This window comes from Melospiza melodia, chromosome 14 (genome assembly GCF_035770615.1).
Source record: "Melospiza melodia melodia isolate bMelMel2 chromosome 14, bMelMel2.pri, whole genome shotgun sequence".
Taxonomy (NCBI): domain Eukaryota; kingdom Metazoa; phylum Chordata; class Aves; order Passeriformes; family Passerellidae; genus Melospiza; species Melospiza melodia.
This window is the reverse complement of record NC_086207.1, coordinates 9,866,525-9,886,269: the sequence shown is the minus strand read 5'-3', so window position 1 is coordinate 9,886,269 and position 19,745 is coordinate 9,866,525. Positions and strand designations below refer to the sequence as shown.

The window sequence follows — 19,745 nt, the reverse complement described above, 5'->3', positions numbered from 1 at the left end:
ATTTAAATTCTGGAGTTTCCCTGAACTTCAGAAGGCATTGGGATGACAGAATGATATCAAAGTCATTTTACACTTAATATTTTTAGGAAGCACATAGTTTCTTTTCTATGAAACATTCCCACTAATAAGAATCTTATCTTGCAAGCCATGCACAATGGAAATTTCCAAACAACTTTTGCAAAAGTTTTCATATAGGAAAAAACTCAGGAACAAATTTCAAGATGCTTTTCATGTGGTAAAGTTGCAACAAGCTATTAACAGAAAACAGGAAGCACATAAGGTGTCAGTTCTGAAAGTCCTATGAGGGCATATACAAGATGCTACAACTGATCTCTGCTTTTCAAATTTGATTTTATACACATTAGAAGAAGCAATTTTCCTAGATACACCATGTGAAATTCTATTAGTTTAATCTAATGGTGACAATTGACTTACAAACCTGGAAGAGGTTTCCTTTGTATTTAATATGTGAAAATTCATTTTCCCATTCTGTTGTATGTAGTTTAGGCAAAATTACTTGCAATATATATATATTGATATATATAAAGGTGCTTTGACCTCAATGCCTCTCAGACCCAGAGCTGAGGAAAGCTCCTCAATGGACATATCTGGGGCTCCACTGCTGTTTACCCATTTTCATGCAGTAAGTTAAGGGCAAAGGGAGCAAGTTGTTTATTTCCAGTTCCCTGCTCACTGACCAGAGCAGATTTCCCATGTTAGATAACTGTGTGTGCCCCAGGCAGCTTTGTGGGCACTGCCAGGGTCACTTTGGGTTATGGTCACAGATTAATCCCAAGAGACCTGAGCAGAGCAGGAAAAAGCTCAAATTCCATTGCTGTGGTGGAAGAGATCCTCCTGAGCCCCCCCAAGCCCCCTGAGGCAATTCCAAAGCAATCCCACAGCCCATGGTGCTTACCAGGGATGGCGGTGTCTCCTCTGTGCTGGGGAAAGGAGAGCAGCTGGTGCCCCAGGAAGGGCAGGGAGGCTCTGGGACATCCCAGAGTCACTCACATCCATGCACTCCTGAGCTTCACTCTGTTTCTGCCTCTCTTGGATCTCTGGAGCTGTTCAGCCCTTGCTGGGAAATGCCACGTGGCAGAAATATTAACTGAGCTTCCCAAGGAACAGATGCTGCTTACAGAGTCAGAGTCTCCAGTAAATCAACTTATTACAGTCAAGGGTTTGTAGGGAATTCTCATAAGATTGGAACTGGAAGCTCAAAATTTTGCACAAGTAGAAGCATGAGAGACATGAACCTTGTCAGCCAAGATCTGCCTGGAACTGCTTTTTGGCATTGTCCCATCTTCAGTTTGACAAATGAATCAGTTAAGCAAGAATTGCTTCAAATCATATCAGAAATCCCTTTTTCAGCTTATCTACAAAAATCCCTTGAAAGTACAGGATTTTGTTTTTGTGCCAATCCCCCCCCCAAATTAACCCCTTCCCCCTCCCAAGTTATTCAAAACCATCAAAGAATGACCAAAGTGTGCATGGGAGGCAGGGTAACCAGCAGCCAGTAACTTGGCAAGGGCTGCCCACACTCCTGAAAGGGGGACACTTTTTTAGGGGCTTAACTCCTGCTGAGGCCTCCCAGCAGCACTGGAGGCAGCTAAAGCAGCAAACACCACGAGCACACAACTCCTACCCCTCTGATCTTACCATTAAATCATCTTGGAGCATCTACAAATGCTCTCCTGGAGCAGGGAGAGTTGAAAGAACAGGGAGGCAGAGAGAAGAGCAAACTTCACACCTGCCACAAGAACAACCACACCAGGCCTGGGCTAGAACTTGGGTCAAACCTTTACGTTCTACAGGCTCTCAGATTGTCACAAAACTCACCTCAAAAAAGTATTTTATTACCTAAACAATTTGTTTCTCAACCCATGGAAAGGTTGTTGACAATCTAAAAGTTAGTATTTATCATTTTATGTTAGTAACTTTTTTTCCATATAAAAACTCCTTGCTAATTTATATTGATTATCATAAAAAATTATTAGCATGAAACGTTTGCTTCCAAGCAGGACTGGTATTTTAGTATCCCAATGCATAATTACTTCTGGGCAGGTGAAGAGCAAAATGGTATTTTTAATTTCTGACCATACTCATTTCCTGCTCTTGGAGAAGCCTGTATAGTTACTGGGGCAAGTGCAAAAAAGCTCATGATCCAAGAAATAATCTTCCATAGTTCTGTGCATGAAACGCTGCACCCAGAAAAAACTCCCAAAGAGGAGAAAGGCCATTTCATATTCCTGATGAAAACCAGACAGGTCTGTTTATTCCTGGAAGGTTCTGAGTGTATCAGCATTGTTTCACATTTCCTGCCATTTATTCTGACAAATGTTTATCCATCTGACTGGAGGATTCCAGCTGGAAATGCATGCATGAGTTTTTTTTAAATAATAAGTTTTTAAAAAAGTGTTGCAGCTGTTTAAGAACAAGTCTCAGGATAACACTGTCCTCTCAAGGTTAAAATAAATAACCTGCCAACCCTTTAATGGAGCTCTTTTTCTTTACAGTCCAGACTAAAAATGTGGCAAGGATCCACTACTGCCCCAAGTGCTTGGGATTGACTCATTGGTGAAACCTAAGTATCCTAAATTTAGGACTGAATTTTATTCCCTGACCAATCACTTCACATAAATTCAGAAGAGACTCAATGTATTAAAGTTTCCATGCAGTACATCCACAAAGTGAGTCTTGAAATTTCCTTTGTGTTATTTCTGAATTACCTCCTTTATCAAGTCTTTCAGACTTTAATCTAAAAAAAAAAAATGTAACTGCAGCTTTGAGAAAGGTATGAAAACAGCTCAAGGAACCCTTCTGACAGCTCCTCCTCCCTCAATCTGAACTTGGCACTGAGCAAGCCCTTTGCAGGGCATGCTGCCACAACCTCAGGTGCTACAGCCCTGAGAACACCTCAGGCAAACCAGCTAATTCAGACTGTTTGCTTTTTCTGTGTGGCAGAGGATCACAGAGGATCATTGGTGATCAAAATGTTGAGTAAATACTCAATATCACATATCATATTAATACAGAACTAACTGCAGACCACTGCAGAATTGCCATCATTAGCTGTGTGTCAAATCAAAACATTCAGTCCCCAAAGTGTTTGTGAAATCACACACAGGACACTCACAGGTATGTTTTTTGTATATAATTATTTGTGGAAAAGAGCAGTTTTTCATTGGAAACAGTTTAAGCCTCAACAGAAGTAATTCCCAAGCCTTCCAACTCTGAAGTCATGCTGTGCAGTTTTGCACCCAGTTCTTCAACTTTTAATCAGTTAAAAGGGGAAAATTCCCAGTTTAAGGACTAACATTGCCAAACCAAAGCAGATGCTGCTTCAGGTTTTCACAGGGGATTAGAGCCTGACTCTTGGTGTCACACCATGGAATAGCACACTGTTATCAAAAGGAAACCCAAGAACACAGATCTTTACAACTGTAATTTCTGTGAAAATACATCTGAAGAAACAATTGGAATTTAAAAGCTCTACAGTCAGTTTCTCTCAACCCTTTCTTTTAAAAGGCTAGACACACTTAAGATCTTTATCTGATTTAACCAGAACAAAGCAATTAACTTTTACATTTCCTAGGTACTTACTGCAAAGTGATCAAGAAACTATGTATTTTTTAGTCATGATACAGGATTTACAAGTAAGAACCTCTAGCAGTAGTTGTGCCAAATTTTGTCAACAGTTTTTGTTCTATATTGACACCTGCTGACCATTTCTTCTGACTAGTCAGTTTTACTGTATCACAACTTTATGCATTAGTTAGCCAAATATATAAATATATACATACTAGTTGGCCAAATAAATCTAGGATTTCAGTCAAATCTCCTTCAAGATCTTACAGAGTGGGTGAATTTATTTAATCTATACATATACATTTATTTAATCTATACATATATGTGTATACATATGTGTGTATATGTGCCTGTATTTGTATACATACACACACATTTACAGAACTCCAGTAAGACCTAGACTGCTCATGTCTGCTGAAAGAAGCTTTCACAAATTTCTTCAGAGCACAGAAAGGTTTCTGCCATTTTAGACAGTGCAAGTGTCTATAGAGAGCTGTAAACAACTGGAAAAAGTCTCCTGTACTGGAATGGTGCCTCCTGTGACTACTGCCCAAGGAAAGAGGCCATGGGGTCATCAGGCCTCTGCCTTTTCATTCTGTAAGCCTCCATCTCCTCTTCTGTGGGCTCCCTGGTTTCATACTGGCTGTTGTATGGCCTCTTCCTCTCATCTAACTGCATGATTTCTTTGATGTGGAGAAGTCGAGCCTCTTCAGCATTTAGAGCCTGAAATGAGAGCAAAGGGAACCAAAAATTGCACAGTGAAACTTAGATTAAAAACCCAACAATGAAGGTTTGTCTTAGGTTCCTGTATGATGGACAAGGGGCAAGCACAAAGGTGGGATAAGCAATCCGCATCTGTCTGGCTCACCCACAGCACATTTCACTTAATGCTTATTTTTTAATGTTTAACATAAAATGATGGTAAAATGCTATTTAGTAAGCAAGACACTATAATCTCTTTCCAAATGTCAAAATCAAGTAACAAACTCCCAGGATTTACCTAAAATATTATCGTGATCTAGCAAGTACAAATGAATTGTTATATGTTTGGGGTTTTAATTTTCAAGTGCTATGTGCTATCTCATTCCTCAAACTACTACTGCTGCTACTGGAAAAGAAGTTGCATTTGTACCCAGCTTTAATTAAGCACAGTTTAACATATTTCCTCTGAGAGCAGCCCAGAGCAGGCTGTGTGGCCACAGGAGCACACTGCTGCCCAGTGGATGGGGCATGGATTTGTTACACCAGCTGTGAGACTGGGCCAAGCCTGGGATACAAAGTGCAAAGTCCAGATTTAACACTGCTTTGATCTCTCCATCTTTCTTCAATACACAAATCATTGTGTTCTGCCATGTCTTTTATAGATCTACAGGTGTAATAGGTGCCTAGACATGAAATGTTCTGTCATCTAAATTAAATCTTCAAAACTAAATATTTATTGAAGCTTTGCCTGAGGAATAGGGGATGGACTTTAGAACACCTAACAGCATTTTAAATTTAATTTAGCTCAAAATTAGCATCAAACTGCCCCATGGTATATCACCAGAGCAACATTACAGGCTTCATAAAACTGATACTGTAAAATATGTCATGTTCCTTTTGCCACAAAGCCACTGAAGATTATAGTGCACCTTTTTTAGTTTTTCTTGCTTCTTTTTCTCTTCACCCTCACTGTCAGAATTTGAGCTCTTCTTGTGCTTCTTCTTTTTCTTCTCTTTCTGTTTCTCTTGGTGGATCTGTAAGGTGGGAAACAAGTCACTGTTAAGATTCAACTTGCCAACATTAATAATGCCCAAACCATTAAACCCAACCTTCTATTAATGCTATTTGAGAGCCTGGTTTTCAATGGGGACGTTAATGCTCTAGTAATGCAGTCTAGTAATTTTCAGGCTTATTACTCTACAAAATTTTGTAGATAAAATGTTGAGGAGAAGTATCTGTCTTCCTGAGAAAGGGATAATTCCTACCTCCATCAGTGTTTTGGGTTTTGTCATGTGCTCTGCCTCCTCAGGCTGCTCCTCCATTAAACTTGCCTCTGTATTCTGTACAACAGACAAGAACAAGGATACCCTGTTACTGACCACATCTGAAAGGGGAAGGACAAAAAAAATCCCAGAAATCCCTAAAAAACCAACCTCCCTCACAAAGCAAAACAGTCTAAACCTAAAGTAAGAATATGAATGCTTTTAGCTTTTCCACATAATAAACAAGAGAATACTTACAGCAATTTCCTTCCCAGCTTCTCCTGTACAGTAGGAGTACTTGACAAAGGAGTGGCAGCACTTGTAACCCCACTTGCCTTCCTTCCAGTATGAACCCCAAATGCACTGCAGGAGAACACAGCACACAGTTACTCCTGAAAGAGGCAGGCTGAAATCTCCTCCTGAGCTGATGCCCAGGTAAGCAAATTACTCAGACATCCAAAAGGAAACTAAGAGAAATATTTATGCTATTTTACATGAACCTTACAGGTACACTATCAAAAAAGTGAATCACAACAGGATGTGGTCAACTTATATTCAAAGTGAAAGGTGAATAGAGTAACTTCTCCTTTAGTTTAAGATTGCCATGGCAACTCCTCAAATTCACATCACAACTATGACAATCTGAAGTTTCTCCTTAACAGAAAAGGGAGAGTGCCACATTGAGACAGGAGAAATGTATTTCATGTATTACTTAGATTATACTGCATCCTAATATACCTCCAATGGGATGGCATTTAATTTTAAAAAATTTTAAACACAACCTAGGACTTACTGTATGGTTGTTGATCTTCACATCCTCTTCATACTTAGAACAAGCAATAGCTTTCTCCTGTCCTTTGATGACTGTTCCATGCCTAGAGTACTCCACATAATCTTCTGTTTGAGCCAACAGAAGTTCAGCTGGGGGGGCATCTAAATGTTCTTGGCCTCCATACTAAAATGCAAACAGAAATGGCATATAATAGTTTTGGAAAAAAACCCACTTCTTATATAGTTAAACAAACACTTCAAAAACATGACCTTTGGTACCTTGTCAAGAAGGCACAAAAGTGACAAAGATAGTTTAATCTTTAGTGAAGAGTTAAGACAGAAATACATCATCTCCTATGGCCACTGTGGTGTCTTTTGGTGTTTAGTTTTGTGGGGTTCTTTGTGCATGTGTTTTTTTGTTGTGTTGTGTTGTTTGGTTGGTTTTGTTTTGCTTATGCTTGTAGAATGACAACAGTGATATTCCTCACTCAAAGCAGAAAATCTTTAGAGACCAAGCCAAAGACCAGCTTGGGTAGAACCAGAGCAATACTTCCTGCCCCCTCCAAATTTGAATGTTGACATAGTTAGAATCCAAATGGATTATTTAGTTCTTTTCCAGCTGTCCAAGACACAAGTTGCAATATACAAAATAAGTATTTATCTAAAACACTGTACCTAAAATTTGAGTCAGAAAGAAACTCAGATTTCTTCAGTGGAGAAATTCTGACAGTTTAGGGAAGAGCTCCCAATAATGTAAATACCAGCAGACCTTCAAAGGTCCCAATACTAAATAAAATTAATCACTTGATGAGATAGTCTGTATAAATATAAAAATATTTTAAGTCTAAGCTGCTGATGCCCTCTCACATAGGATTAGTAATCTTACTTGTTACCCAAGACCCAGACTTCAAACAGAATTCCTATTAAATAAACCAAAATGCCTGTTACCTTCTCTAGGATGCTTTCTTTCTGCTGTGCCTTGAAATCTTCTTTTTTCACTTTGAAAGATTTATAGAGGAGTTCTAATTTTGTAGGGTCTGCTTGAAGATGAACTTCAGAGCCTTTGTCATAAGCCTCCCAGGCAAACACTGTGTACACAAAAGGTTCCATTCAATACTTTAAAAATGACACACATTCAAATTACATCCTTTAATTCTGAAGCAATTTCAAATAAGGCTCAATTTATAAAGATTTATTTATTTCTCTTTTGCAAGAAAGCAGCATTGTTAAGGATTTTAAGTGACTTTCCTTCAAGAACCCCAAGGCCAAAGCCCACTTACGCTGGGTCTGTGCCATGGAAATGGTGTCGCCTGTGTAGCGAACGAAGTTGTCACCTGCATACCCAACTCTGCAGAAAAGAACACAATGCTCAGCATTTGTAACATGATTTCCTCTCAAATACAAACACAGAAGTGCAACAGGTAAGTAAAAATTCTCTTGTGCACTAAGAGTTAAGAACAGAAGGAGAAGAAGGTGCATTCCACTTGATATATGGAACAAAAACCTGGAACAAACACGAAGCAAAAATGCTCCCTGCAAAGCCATGAAAGCATCAGCCAGCCACTCAAAAACTCTGATTTCTGTTTTCAAGGGACACATGACACAGCCCTGGAGTTCTGTCTGAGATGCCAAGCACTAAAAGTTAAACTTGGACCTAGTAACACAATAAATGTCCATAAACAGTCTGTGATATTCCAGCACAGTGATTCTCACTTCTGGATTCCTGACTCTTCAGTCCAGACCCAGCATATTTGGCTGAGTTTAAGAAAGCCTGGGATACTTTTACTGCTCTCAGTAAAGTGAGACACTGGTGCACAGCTCTTGAAGAGATGCACAGTCAGCACATGAAACACACACCGAGGATCAAAGAATGCTAGCAATCCAATTCCCCACTCTTTCATCTTCCTAAAGCCACTCTGAAAAATGTACAGTCTGAAAAGCCGTGGCAGAAATTTAGATTCAATATAGGTCAAATTATGACTTGATAGAGAAGCAAAAGCATCTGCATCTAAAAAAGCCAATTGACTGGCATGACTCTAGCTGGGGGCAAGGAGAGGTGGAAAGAGCAATATTTGCTATCATTTAGGTACTGCCATTCTATTTTAGGCAGTGAGCTAACCCAATTACTGCTCTCTGAACAAGTTTTACTCACAGCCTGTTTGCTCTGTACATTCCCAGCACAACACAGGTCAAGTGTCTGAATTGGGGGTTAAGGGAGACAGCCAAGTGTGCTGCCAAAAGCCTATGGCAGCTTTCATTAAGTATCTAGACAATGCCAAAGCTGCATTTTCTATGCAGAATCCATTAATATAGAAGGAGATCTTATTCCTAATTGAAATATTTTGTTAGCTACCACAAACACCATGCTAGTCTCCAAAACCAAGAAACAAGGGATAAAGTTTAAGATTTGGCTACTGAAATATTTTACATAAATATAATTATTGTTTACAGGCATCACCTCTAGATGCAGCAGTGTCCTAGCCCTTGTACAGATAATTACACTAAACCATGGTCCACATGTGACTGAAGATTAAGGAACAGTCAGTATTACAAAAATACCACTTATATATACTAAACCAAAATGTGTTTTTAAATAAAACAGATTTTTTCTAGGTTTACTGATATGTGTACATGTAACTGACTAGAGATTCATTAGCTAAAGGACATACAGGTAAAAGAAATATAAAACAATTAATATAATTTTTAAGAGTTTTCTTGGATATACAAACATGACCTCATTTGAACTTACTCATCTGGATTCTTGCCCGTGTTGGCATAAGGGTTCTCCCTCATTGCTCTTGTTTTGGGATCATAATAAGCAGAGTTTGGATCTAGATTCCTCAAGTACTAGAGAAAAAAAAACAACAGAAAAGATACTTAATGTTAATGATTTTGAAAGAACTGAGGTTACACTTGCATCCTCCAGTTTAGATGTTTTAAGAAGTTCTATCTGTGCAAAAGGATCACCTTGATGAAGTCATAACATGGGCAGGAACAGAACTGAGAACAGACCTTAACTTCCAAACCCCTAGACCCATAAACAAAGTCATTAATAACTGAATGTGTAATTTGTTGAAATTAACTGCCAGGAACACAGAGGAAGATCTGCCCAGAGCTCTTTACTCACCTTGGCAATGTCCTCCCGAATGCGCAGATTTCGGACTGTGATGCGTCTCTTCGAGTCAAAGTTCTGCCCAGGCATGTCAATGTCATCTGCATACTTGTCTTCATCTTCATCTTCACTGTTATGATCTCTTTCCTGAGGAGAAATGGACAATTTCTAATTAGAAGAGTTCCTGGAGACATGTACAAGGATCTCATTTTAGTGGTTTCCTTAAAATTCTTAATCCCTGTAGTTACAAGGTGGCACAGTTTTCCTGGGCTTAAGCATGCTCTCAGGATAATCTAGCATTCAACATTTCAGAAGCACTCTTGTTAAAGAATTTTCACTTCCTTCTATGGAAATAATTATCAAAACATAATTATGATATTAAGAAAACAGTTATTTTAGTCAAAATATACCACATGGTAAAATCTAGTTATGTGCTTACATCTCTAAGGTTTGACAACACATAGGAATTAAAACAAAAAGCCTCTTTATGAAATCCAGCAACCTCTGCCCAAAGCAAGAGGTAGGCAGTGGCAGGGACACAACATTCAAACCCTTGTGCCACCCTTGTTTTACTGCTCCACTAACTACAGGCTCTTCCTTTGCCCATGGTGTGATGCAGTGGGTAATCATCTTACTGTCTGTGAATTTGATTCCTCTTCTCCCCACTGGTGTCTTGGGGAGTTCTGCAGCAAACAAAGAGCACATCAGCAGAGAAGACAAGATAGGGGGAAAAAGCAAGGCAGCAGGGCTACAAAGGGCAATCAAAGCAGAGCTTCATGCTGGATACAAAACACAATTTACCACTGGCCTCAAATGCAGAAACACTGCTACATAACATTCTAGCAGAATGCTCTCAGCTGTCTCTGTGACAGACACATGTTGGAGAATTTTTAACAGTATCCTCAACAAAACTTCCAATTCTTTGCAAGAGCAGCAAATTCTAAAACTGTTGCTGTTATTTAGAGCTTGTTACACCTTTGAACACTGAGGGTTTAGACTGTAACATTTCATAGCACGTAAATATAACCAAGCTGCAACTCTGAAAGCTTAAAAAAAGAATTCAAGAGATATGTATTCAAGAATTTAGTCAGGATTTACAGGAATACCAAGCACTTAGGCAGAATTTAAGTTCAACAAACACAGCCAGGTTTAATTTTTTTAACCTGCTTAGAATTAACTGAAGAATACTTGCAGCAGTGAAGGTGGGAACAGCTGGGAGCCATGGAACATGTACCAGCACTGACTATGCAAACCAGTCTCAGTCCTCTCCCTCAGAGACACTTCTTAAATTTAAACACACTTTGCTTCTTACAGTGCCACTTATAAGCAGTAAATATACAGAAGCCAACAGTGTTTGCTTCATAGAATGGGCAGGAAAAGAGGAGGAATCTCTTCTTTTGGGGAGGTCTGTAAGAAGCACTGTAGTCCGGGCTGGGTGGCAGCTGGAGCTCACTCTGCCATCTAGTGACAGCCCACGGGGGACAGCACAGCCTCTGCAAGGAGGCTTTAGCTCAGCACTTCTGACCACTAACAGCCTCTGTTTTTTCCCCCATTTTATAAGTCACTGTGCAGTGATTTTACCTTAAACCAATTTGCTTCTTCTTCCCAATTTACATTAAACATTACTAAATCAGTGCAGAGTCATCACCTCATCACTAGGCTGACCACACCAATCTTTTAATAGGAGAAAAGCATTTTGGTATAGGAAAAAAAAATACTGCATGGAAAACAAGCTTTTCTACCCCAAAATTCCATGTTAATAATTTCAGCAACAATAATAGTCACACAGAATTTCTGCCTGCAAGGGGAACATAAAGGAATTTTCATTTCAAAGAAGATGCTTCAAGTTCTTGAGTGTGACACAGAACATGCTGGTGCTAGGAAAACCTTTAAATTACTGAAGGGCATAAAACCCAATAGCAGACCCTGTATAGAGAGTAAAAGAGTCAGAAAGCAGAAATAATCTGTTTTGAATTGATTCAGCCTAAGCAAAAATAGATTAGCTAAGTTTACTTACCACTTGCTCCAGCTTCCCTGATGCCAACTCCTCCTGAAGCTTCTGGGCTTTCAGGGTACGTTTGGCCTGTGCAGCACAAAAATGCATTTGTTTAAAGATTTCTCCTCAGTACCAGCTCTAATATCAACAAAGCACATTATAAGTGTCCCTCCTCCAGCCCAGCCACACCAAACACTAACTCTGTCCCCAATAAACCACAGCCCCCACGTACCAAATCAACCTTGGAGTACTCCTCCACAATTTTCATGTGCTCCTCTGGGTTGTACCCATTCCACCTGTCTCGCTTCCCATCGTAGTCAAACATCAGCTGGGGCTGCACGTGCTCATCTGGCGCAATGTTCATGCCTGTGTATTTTGCTCCAACTTTCCTGGGTCTCTGAAAGAAAAAAAAAAGGATGGTTAGATCAGTCCTTCAGGTTACTCACTCACATATCCTTTAAAAAACACTATCAATCAAGCTCCTGTAAAGCAAGTTAAACTCAGCACTGTAAGGCTGTGGATTGTAAATAAATGTAAGTAGTTCTGCACTTTTATGCAGCACAACTGACTTCAAACTCCATAAATTCTTGTTTATATTTTCTACAACTAAGGAAGCAATTAAAACAGTTTCTAGGGGTGGTTTCTACTTGAGATGAAGCAGGAAGACAGACACAGCAGCACTTGAGTTAATGCAATTAATAAGAAAAGAACATTTTCACCTATTTTTAGACCATAGATCTTATGACAAGCAGAACTGATAGATGACACACTGAACTGTATCACTTTCCCCCTTCATCAATAATTTCTTTAGAAATTTCTAGGCCATCTCTCACTAGCTGTAACATTTCCCAAAACAGCTTTTCCAAGCCCAGTGTTTCATTTACAGCCAGCTGTTTTTCACAAAGATTAAACTCCTGTGGGATTCAAAGCCACTAAGGCAGGGCCAGAAGGGGGATCACCTCCATGCAGTCCCTCACCTCCCTGCAGCCGTTACACCTCCATACTGCTCTGTCCTTACCTCCATGCAGCCCTTACACCTCCATGCAGTCCCTTCCACTGCTGTGCAGTCCTCACACCTCCCTGCAGCCCTGCCCTCACCTCCCTGCAGCCCTCACACCTCCCTGCAGCCCTCACACCTCCCTGCAGCCCTCACCTCCCTGCAGCCCTGCCCTCACCTCCCTGCAGCCCTGCCCTCACCTCCCTGCAGCCCTCACACCTCCCTGCAGCCCTCACACCTCCCTGCAGCCCTCACACCTCCCTGCAGCCCTCACACCTCCCTGCAGCCCTCACACCTCCCTGCAGCCCTGCCCTCACCTCCCTGCAGCCCTTACCTCCATGCAATCCTTCTTCTTGTGAGTCAGGGCCCCGCAGTTCTCGCAGGCTCCCTTGCGGTACCGCGTGGCCACGGCGTGCTGGGGGCAAACACAGCAGCAGGGTCAGCCCTGGGACAGCTCCCACAACAACTCCACGTCTGCAACACCCCTCAGGAGTGGGAGCCTCCCCCAAAGCCCAAACCTGCTGGATAAAAAATTCCTGCCCCCTTCAAAAGCACACAGCCAGACATCTCCCCTTTATTTCCTGGGAAAAGCACCCTGCATACCTCCTGAACCCCTCGTTTGTACCAATCCCCAGAGGAGTTGTACTGCTTCTGCTTCTCTGGCTGAGGTCTCTGATGCTTTAGTGTGGGTCTCTTGGAAGGATCTATGTACCATGGCACTGAGGAGATGTACTGAGGAATATGAGGGTTGATGTCTCTGTAAGAGATGTTGTGCAATGAAAACATGGCAGGGAAAAACCCAAAACAGCTCAGTCTAACAAACAACCCTCACATTAAAGCTCAAGTGCTTTAGGAGTGATATTAAATAATGAACTTGGTACAACACACTACAAAATAAATTCTCATTTTGATAAACACAGACTGTGAAATTCTGTTGCCACCTAATTTACCTAAACTGACTCCAAATCAAATGCTTATTTTGTGTAATGTTACTGAGCAAAAAAACCAGCAACATTTCTCAGAAACAACAAGCCCTGTGAAAGCAAGGGATAGGCAACAGATGAGGTACCCTGTAAAACACCCCTGTGCTGTGCTTTGCTCACTTTTAAAATACCACATGTTATTAGCTTCATGGATGGGACTTTTTTAGCAGATCTGTCAGTAGCTCACAAAAAATAAACACTGAACCTACATTCTTCTAGAAAGTACCTCATGGCTGGAATATTAAAACACAAACTTCAACTATTTACTTCTACAGTAACTCATACTGGAATCATGAGTTACCCTCACAGTTGCTCTGCTACCAAAGCATTTTTCCTCAGCAGCTTTAGAACATGCACAGCTTTAGTAAAACTTACTTTCCCTCTTCATCCACTTCAGCAGGTGCATTCCCCAGTTTTCTCTGTTCTTCTAATTCTTTCTTTTTCCTCCAATCTTCCCTCGTCATCTTCTTTGGTTCCTCCAGGCTCACATCATTTGCTCCTCCTGCAGGAGGGGCGTTCGCTACCGCACCTGAGGCCATTTTGGCTTTTATCCTTAGCATAAAAAAGAGAATAAAATTAGAAAACAAAAAAAGCCTTACAGATCCATGCCCTCTGACATCACAGCTCTTCAACGTGACTGTGCGTCACCCAGTGAAACGAGCTAACTCCGGATCACGCATTCCCGACATACCGCTGTCCTGACAAACAGCCCCGGTGCCAAACGCACACAATTCCCCCAGCGCCAACCCAGGACCCCGGGCTGCGCCTACCCCGGAAGGGACGCGACAGAACGGCCGCGGGGAAGCAGCGCCAGGCCCGGGCGCAGGGCCGGGCGGGGGAGGGCAGCACTTGCTCGGAGCCTACAGAAAGCACCCTGTCCCTGTCCCTGTCCCTGTCCCTGTCCCTGTCCCTGTCCCGGTCCCGGTCCCGGTCCCGGGCCGCTCCCCAGCCCAGTTTACCTACCAGGCCGCAGCTCTGTCCCACAATGCACCGCGGCCGCGCGCACTTCCGGGGCGGAGCCGCCTCCCCGTGCCGTGTCCGCCCCGCCCCGCGTGCGGCTGCGCGCTCAGCCAATCGGCTGCCGCGCGTGGGTCGAAGCGGCCAATGGGCGGCTCGGGGCCGGTTTAAAACACGGCGCCGTTGGCCCTCAGGGTGCTGTGAGGTGTTTGAGAGCGGTGCGGATTCTGTGGCTCTGCTTTTCCCTGTGCTGTCGCTTTCTAGGGTGAGTTGAGGGTTCGGGGTAGGGCCGGACTGGGGCTTTGTATATGGCTTTGTGCTTCAGGCTGTACGGAGAAAAGGCGTTTCGGCCAGAGAAAGGCAGTAAAGCTGGGGAAGGGTTTGGGGCACAGCTGTGAGGAGGAGGGGCGGGTCGTGCTCAGCCTGGAGAAGAGGAGGCTCAGGGGGCCTTATCGCTGCCTATAATCACCTGAAAGCGCATTCAGCCAGGTGGAGATCGCTGTTTTCTCTCAGACAACTGGCAGCAGGACAAAAATAAATGGTATCAAGCTGTGCTGGAGGGAATTTGAGTTGGCCATTAGGAAGAATTCCTGATAGAAAGGGTGGTTACACATTAGAACGGGCTGCCTGGGGGGTGGTGGAGTCACTGTCCCTGGAGGAGTTTAAGGAAAGGTTGGATGCGGCACTCGGTGCTATGGTGGTGTTTAGGTTGGACTCGATTATTTAGAGAACTTTTCCAGCCTGATTAACTGTGGTCCTGAGTTTTCCTGCATTCCTCTGTAATGAGGAATTGCATGTTCACCAGTGTGATAGCAGCGATGAGCACTAATAGTGCCTTCACACCTGAGGGGCTTTAGCTGACCTGCTCTAATGGTGGGAAGTAGGGGTTTGTTCCCTTGTCTAGAGACCAGTATGTGACAGCTCTGCTATTTTTAATGGGGCTTGCTTAGAAAGTGTGTTGTGATGAGACAAACGACAAAAGAAGCGCTTTCCCTTTTTCCTCTGGACTCTACAGGGTAGCCTCATCACTCTGAAGATGGCAACTCTGATCTTTGTTGATCAGGAGAACAGTGACCATCCTGCTCCCAAGAGTCAGCTGAAGCTCCCTTCAGGATCTTGTGCGTATTTGCTGCCCTGAGCCAGTAAGGGATCAAGGGAAAGGCATAAATCACATTTTGTTAGTCACTGCTTTTAATGGTAACACTTTCCCATTTATAAATCCACTCACCCAATCAATTCTTCCAAGCTCAGTTGGTATAAAATTGAAGATAACTCTGTGCTTTTGTCATAATTGTGGCTTATGAGTTATAGATAGTGAACAATGATTTCCATGACACTTAGTTTTCCAGCATGTGCACTTACTTAGGCAAACTTTAGGGTTGCTGATGTTTGCTTTTTTTCTTCCCCCCCCGCATTCCAGCAAAAGTCTTAGCTGAAAGAAAAGTTAACACTCCACTTCCTAAAAAAGCAATCAGTGCTTCTCCAGTCACATCTTGCTCTGTCAGAAAGGCTCTTGGAAATGTGAATAAAACTGAAGGAGTCACAAGCAAGATGGATAAGCTAAAACAGAAAAGTCAGCCTTGCACTGTGAACAAAGTGAGTACAACACACTTATGGGGAGGAGGGGAAATCTGTAATTTACCTGCTATGATTTAACTGTGATATAATTAAGCACCACACAGGTGCTCCCTTAGTCCCCCTTTGATGGGATAGGGGGTGAGAATTGGAAGGGGGAATGTGAGAAAAGTAATGGGCTGAGATTAAGGCAATTTAATAATAAAAAATCTCAAAGAATACCAAAACCAATTCCTTGTCACCAGTTGACTAATGCCTTGCCAGTCCCAGAGCAGTGGTAGCCCTGCTTTCCCACCAATTTTCCTTGCTGAGATGCCATGGATGCTCAGTATGAGGTCCCTCTGGGCAGCTGGGTCAGCTGTCCTGGCTGTGCCTCCCCAGCCTCCTCACTGCTGGGCTTGTGAGGAGCAGAGAAGGCCTGGGCTGGGCAAACACTGCTTGGCAATAGCTGAAAGAGCTGCTTTCATCATGAATCCAAAACAGGGGCTCATAGGAGTTGCTAGGAAGAAAAATTACTCTATCCTGCCTAAAAGCAGGGCACCTGTGTAGATGGTTCTAGAGAAAATAGTCTGAGTTTGTCTTATCCACACCTTAGGAGTTCCCTGTTCTAGTGCAGTCACCTCTGACTACCACATAGAGTACTGCACTATATAAGCTCAGCTGAAACATTTGCCCATCTTCATCTTATTTGTATTGAGGGCATTGGAATTTAGGCCTGAGAAAAGTATGACAGGTGTGCTTGTCTGTAGACCTGAACAGCACAAGAAAGCCACTACAAATATTCTACAGCAGCTCAAATAATGTTACTTCCTCTTTTTATGCCAAACAAAGATTGGATTGGAAAGCTGCCATACAGTGCCTGAAGAAGATTGGCCAGAAATAGAAAATATGTTTCCTTTGGATCCTCAAGGTAAGAACTATTGATGTAATTATTAAAATTAGCAATAAGGCTTTAATGAGTGGTGGCATTGTTGTGAGAATTTGTCCAAGCTGCTGTGGCACACAAGCCAGCATTGCATTTCTCCTGAGCCCTTTCTGAAACACAAAGGTGCTTGCTGCTTCTGAAGTACTTTGCCAGGAATGAGGTGGCATTTCTAACACTTATGGCTGTGCCTCAAATGGGTCATTCTGAGTCTCTTGTTGTGGTGACAGGAAACACATTCCAAATAACCAGGTATTATCTTAGTTCATTAAATAGTGACTGGTAGATAATAACTAATAGATAGACTATCCAAAGGAATACAGGAAAGTGTGCCAAGATTTGTAACTGAAGAGATTCCTACTGCTCTAGGATATAATATTTGAAGATGAAACTTCTAAAGTTATTCTTAGGCCAGCCCATTTCATTCTCAGTCCTTCAACTTTCCTCTTCATGTGTGCAGACTACAGTCCCCAAGACTGCTGTGTTGATGAAATGTGCATGCTTTGCTTGCTGAGTTACCAACTGCTGTACATTAGCAGTTCCATTTGCAGCCTTGTGTTTCCATCAGGGTTGGTGTATGGGGTTTCATGGACAGCTGAAAGGTGTAATTGCAAGTAAATACCCCATAAGAGGAGACTGTTGTGGTGTTTTAGGTTGGCTCCTATTTAATTTAGAAAATTTTGCAGCTTCCCAGACTACTGCACACTTAACAGTCTTTCTTCAACAGATTTTGAGAGTTTTGATCTTCCTGAAGAATACAAACTAAGCAATATCGACCTGTGTGGTGTTCCCCTCATGGTATTTGAGAGGACATATGACAGATGTGTGAACATGGCTTCTTCACCAGTGAAGATGGAAGAGATTTCATGGGAATCCAGTAAGTGGAAACTTTGCAAGGCTTTCAGTGCACACAATGCTCATCAGTGCTCAGGGCAAAAAGCCAGCTGGCTGCAGCAGTGAATTGCTGCTGTGTGAGCCACCAGAGCAGTGCACCAATGTCACACAGCTTCTGGTGTGTAGCCAGGCTCAGTGTACCTGGCCAGCACTGCCATCATCTCCAGTGGTGTCACTGACTTGTGGCTGAACCCAGCTGCAACCAAGCACCACAACTTGCTCCCCTGCTCTGGGATGGGGAAGAAATCAGAAGAGAAAATGTGAAAAAACTCATGCTTTGAGATAAAAGCAGTTTTGATAACTAAAGCAAAGGCCATGCACTTAAGAAAAGCAAGACAAGGAGTTCATTCAGTTCCCCTTCAAAATCCTCACAACATCATGCCTTCATCACATGCAGTGGTGGCTTGGGAAGACAAGTGCCCTAACTCCAAATGTCTCTCTTCTCCCCCAGCTTTGTCTGCTGAGCATGGCACCATATGGTCTGGGATATCCCTGGGCCCCTTGGGATCAGCTGTTCTGGCTGTGCTCCCTTCCAGATGCTTGAGCACTCCCAGCCTCCTCCTCACTGGTGGGGTGGGGAGCAGAAAAGGCCTTGACTCTGTTGCTGAGTAGTGCTCACACAACTGAACCATCCCTGGGTTAGCAACACTGCTTCCAGCACAAATGCAGAACACAGCCCATACCAGTGGCTGTGAAGAAAATAAACTCTACCCAGTGAGAAGCACTGAGCAACCTTTTGTGGTGCATTGCAAACTGATCAGTTAGGTGGCATTGGCTTATACAATGAAGCAATATTGCCCTTGCTTATTCAACAGGTTTATTCTGAGCTGCTGGGAGCTAGCTTATGCTTGTGTGCATTCTGAGTTTGAGGAACTGATTTGATTTGTTTCTAACTTTCAGACTTGCTACAATCAACTGCTGACTTCCTTGCTACCCTGGATGAGATCATTGACATGCCACCTCCAATATATGATGATTAATGTGTGCTCTGAAGTTTCTTTTGAGGTCAAATTTAATATAATTCTGTATTTTAATAAAGGCTAGTTTAACCTATATACTGTTATACTTTTTCAGTGAGCCCAAGCTGTAGGTAGCAAAGTAGAGCTTTGAGGAGGAGGTTCTGACCAGCAGAACCTGGGTAAGCTCCTAAGCAAGGCTATGATGCACTGCTGTCACCTCATCTAGGAGCTGGTTGGAGTGTGTGTGACAGGCAGTGAGGTCAGAAGGATTTCCACCTAATTTGATCTACCAAACATGCAGGGGTTTGACCAATTTGTGTATCTGGTGTAAAGTAGATAGAACTGGTATTTTGGTATTTGCCCTTTGAACCTGTTTGCTCTTCACAGTGGCTGAGGTGGTGTGTGTTGGGTTCTTACACACCTGTAAATGCTTATTGCAGAAGAGTGCCTGCAGTGAGGCACTGAATGTGGTCACAAGTGTCACCACATGGCCTCTTGGTGTGTGAGGCCCCAGGGAGCAGTGGTATGAGACAGTGTGGAAATGACATGAATGTGAATTTAGGTAGTAACTCTTTGTATGTATAGACACCTCCCTGGGGGAGAAACACTAGTACTTCATCTGTTATGGAAGTTTATCAGGGTCAAATGAGATCTGGTTTTTTTGTTCCTTTGAAATACTCACTGATCAAAAACCTAGATCTCTTTGTACAGTCAAATAAGCTTTTTGGGCCATGTCCACATGTGTGTATACATGCACATAATTTTTAAAACATGCTTGTAGAATTTCAAACTGGACAACTATTTGCATAATGTTTATGAAGGTGATAATTAAACCATTTCAGATTCACAGGCCTCTTGGTACTGATAGACTTTAATGTTGGAGCTTAAATACTTATTATTTGTGGGGCTGGTGGGATGGGTGTGCAGAAAGATGGGGTGAGTCAGGCTTGGCAATATTGGTGATCTGTCTGCATAGGGATAAGTGCTGCTGTGGTGTAGAAAATAAGATGGTAGTGGTAGGATTAAG

At 42.4% G+C, this 19,745-nt stretch overlaps 2 protein-coding genes across 4 annotated transcripts; one reads left to right on the top strand and one right to left on the bottom strand.

Moving 5' to 3' along the window:
• Window positions 1-3,139: 3,139 nt before the first annotated feature.
• SLU7 (SLU7 homolog, splicing factor) lies at window positions 3,140-14,439 on the bottom strand. Of its 3 annotated transcripts, none has more exons than XM_063168625.1 (16): window positions 14,375-14,439; window positions 13,787-13,963; window positions 13,032-13,185; window positions 12,763-12,843; window positions 11,664-11,828; window positions 11,453-11,518; window positions 10,071-10,118; window positions 9,451-9,582; window positions 9,073-9,170; window positions 7,604-7,671; window positions 7,272-7,411; window positions 6,346-6,507; window positions 5,811-5,915; window positions 5,556-5,630; window positions 5,220-5,324; window positions 3,140-4,311 (listed from the first exon to the last, which is right to left on the bottom strand). In XM_063168625.1, the coding sequence occupies exons 2-16, from the start codon at window positions 13,948-13,950 to the stop codon at window positions 4,132-4,134; spliced, it is 1,743 nt and encodes a 580-aa protein (XP_063024695.1). In that variant the 5' UTR covers window positions 13,951-13,963; window positions 14,375-14,439; the 3' UTR covers window positions 3,140-4,131. The 3 variants fall into 3 exon arrangements, with proteins under 3 accessions (XP_063024695.1, XP_063024694.1, XP_063024696.1); XM_063168624.1 differs by lacking the exon at window positions 14,375-14,439 and adding an exon at window positions 14,182-14,202; XM_063168626.1 differs by lacking the exons at window positions 10,071-10,118; window positions 14,375-14,439 and adding an exon at window positions 14,182-14,202.
• Window positions 14,440-14,517: 78 nt separating this feature from the next.
• PTTG1 (PTTG1 regulator of sister chromatid separation, securin) lies at window positions 14,518-18,812 on the top strand. Its single transcript, XM_063168358.1, has 6 exons — window positions 14,518-14,633; window positions 15,384-15,486; window positions 15,789-15,964; window positions 16,775-16,853; window positions 17,593-17,742; window positions 18,660-18,812. Exons 2-6 carry the CDS (start codon window positions 15,405-15,407, stop codon window positions 18,737-18,739), a joined length of 567 nt encoding a protein of 188 aa, XP_063024428.1. The 5' UTR covers window positions 14,518-14,633; window positions 15,384-15,404; the 3' UTR covers window positions 18,740-18,812.
• The last annotated feature ends 933 nt before the right edge of the window (window positions 18,813-19,745 follow it).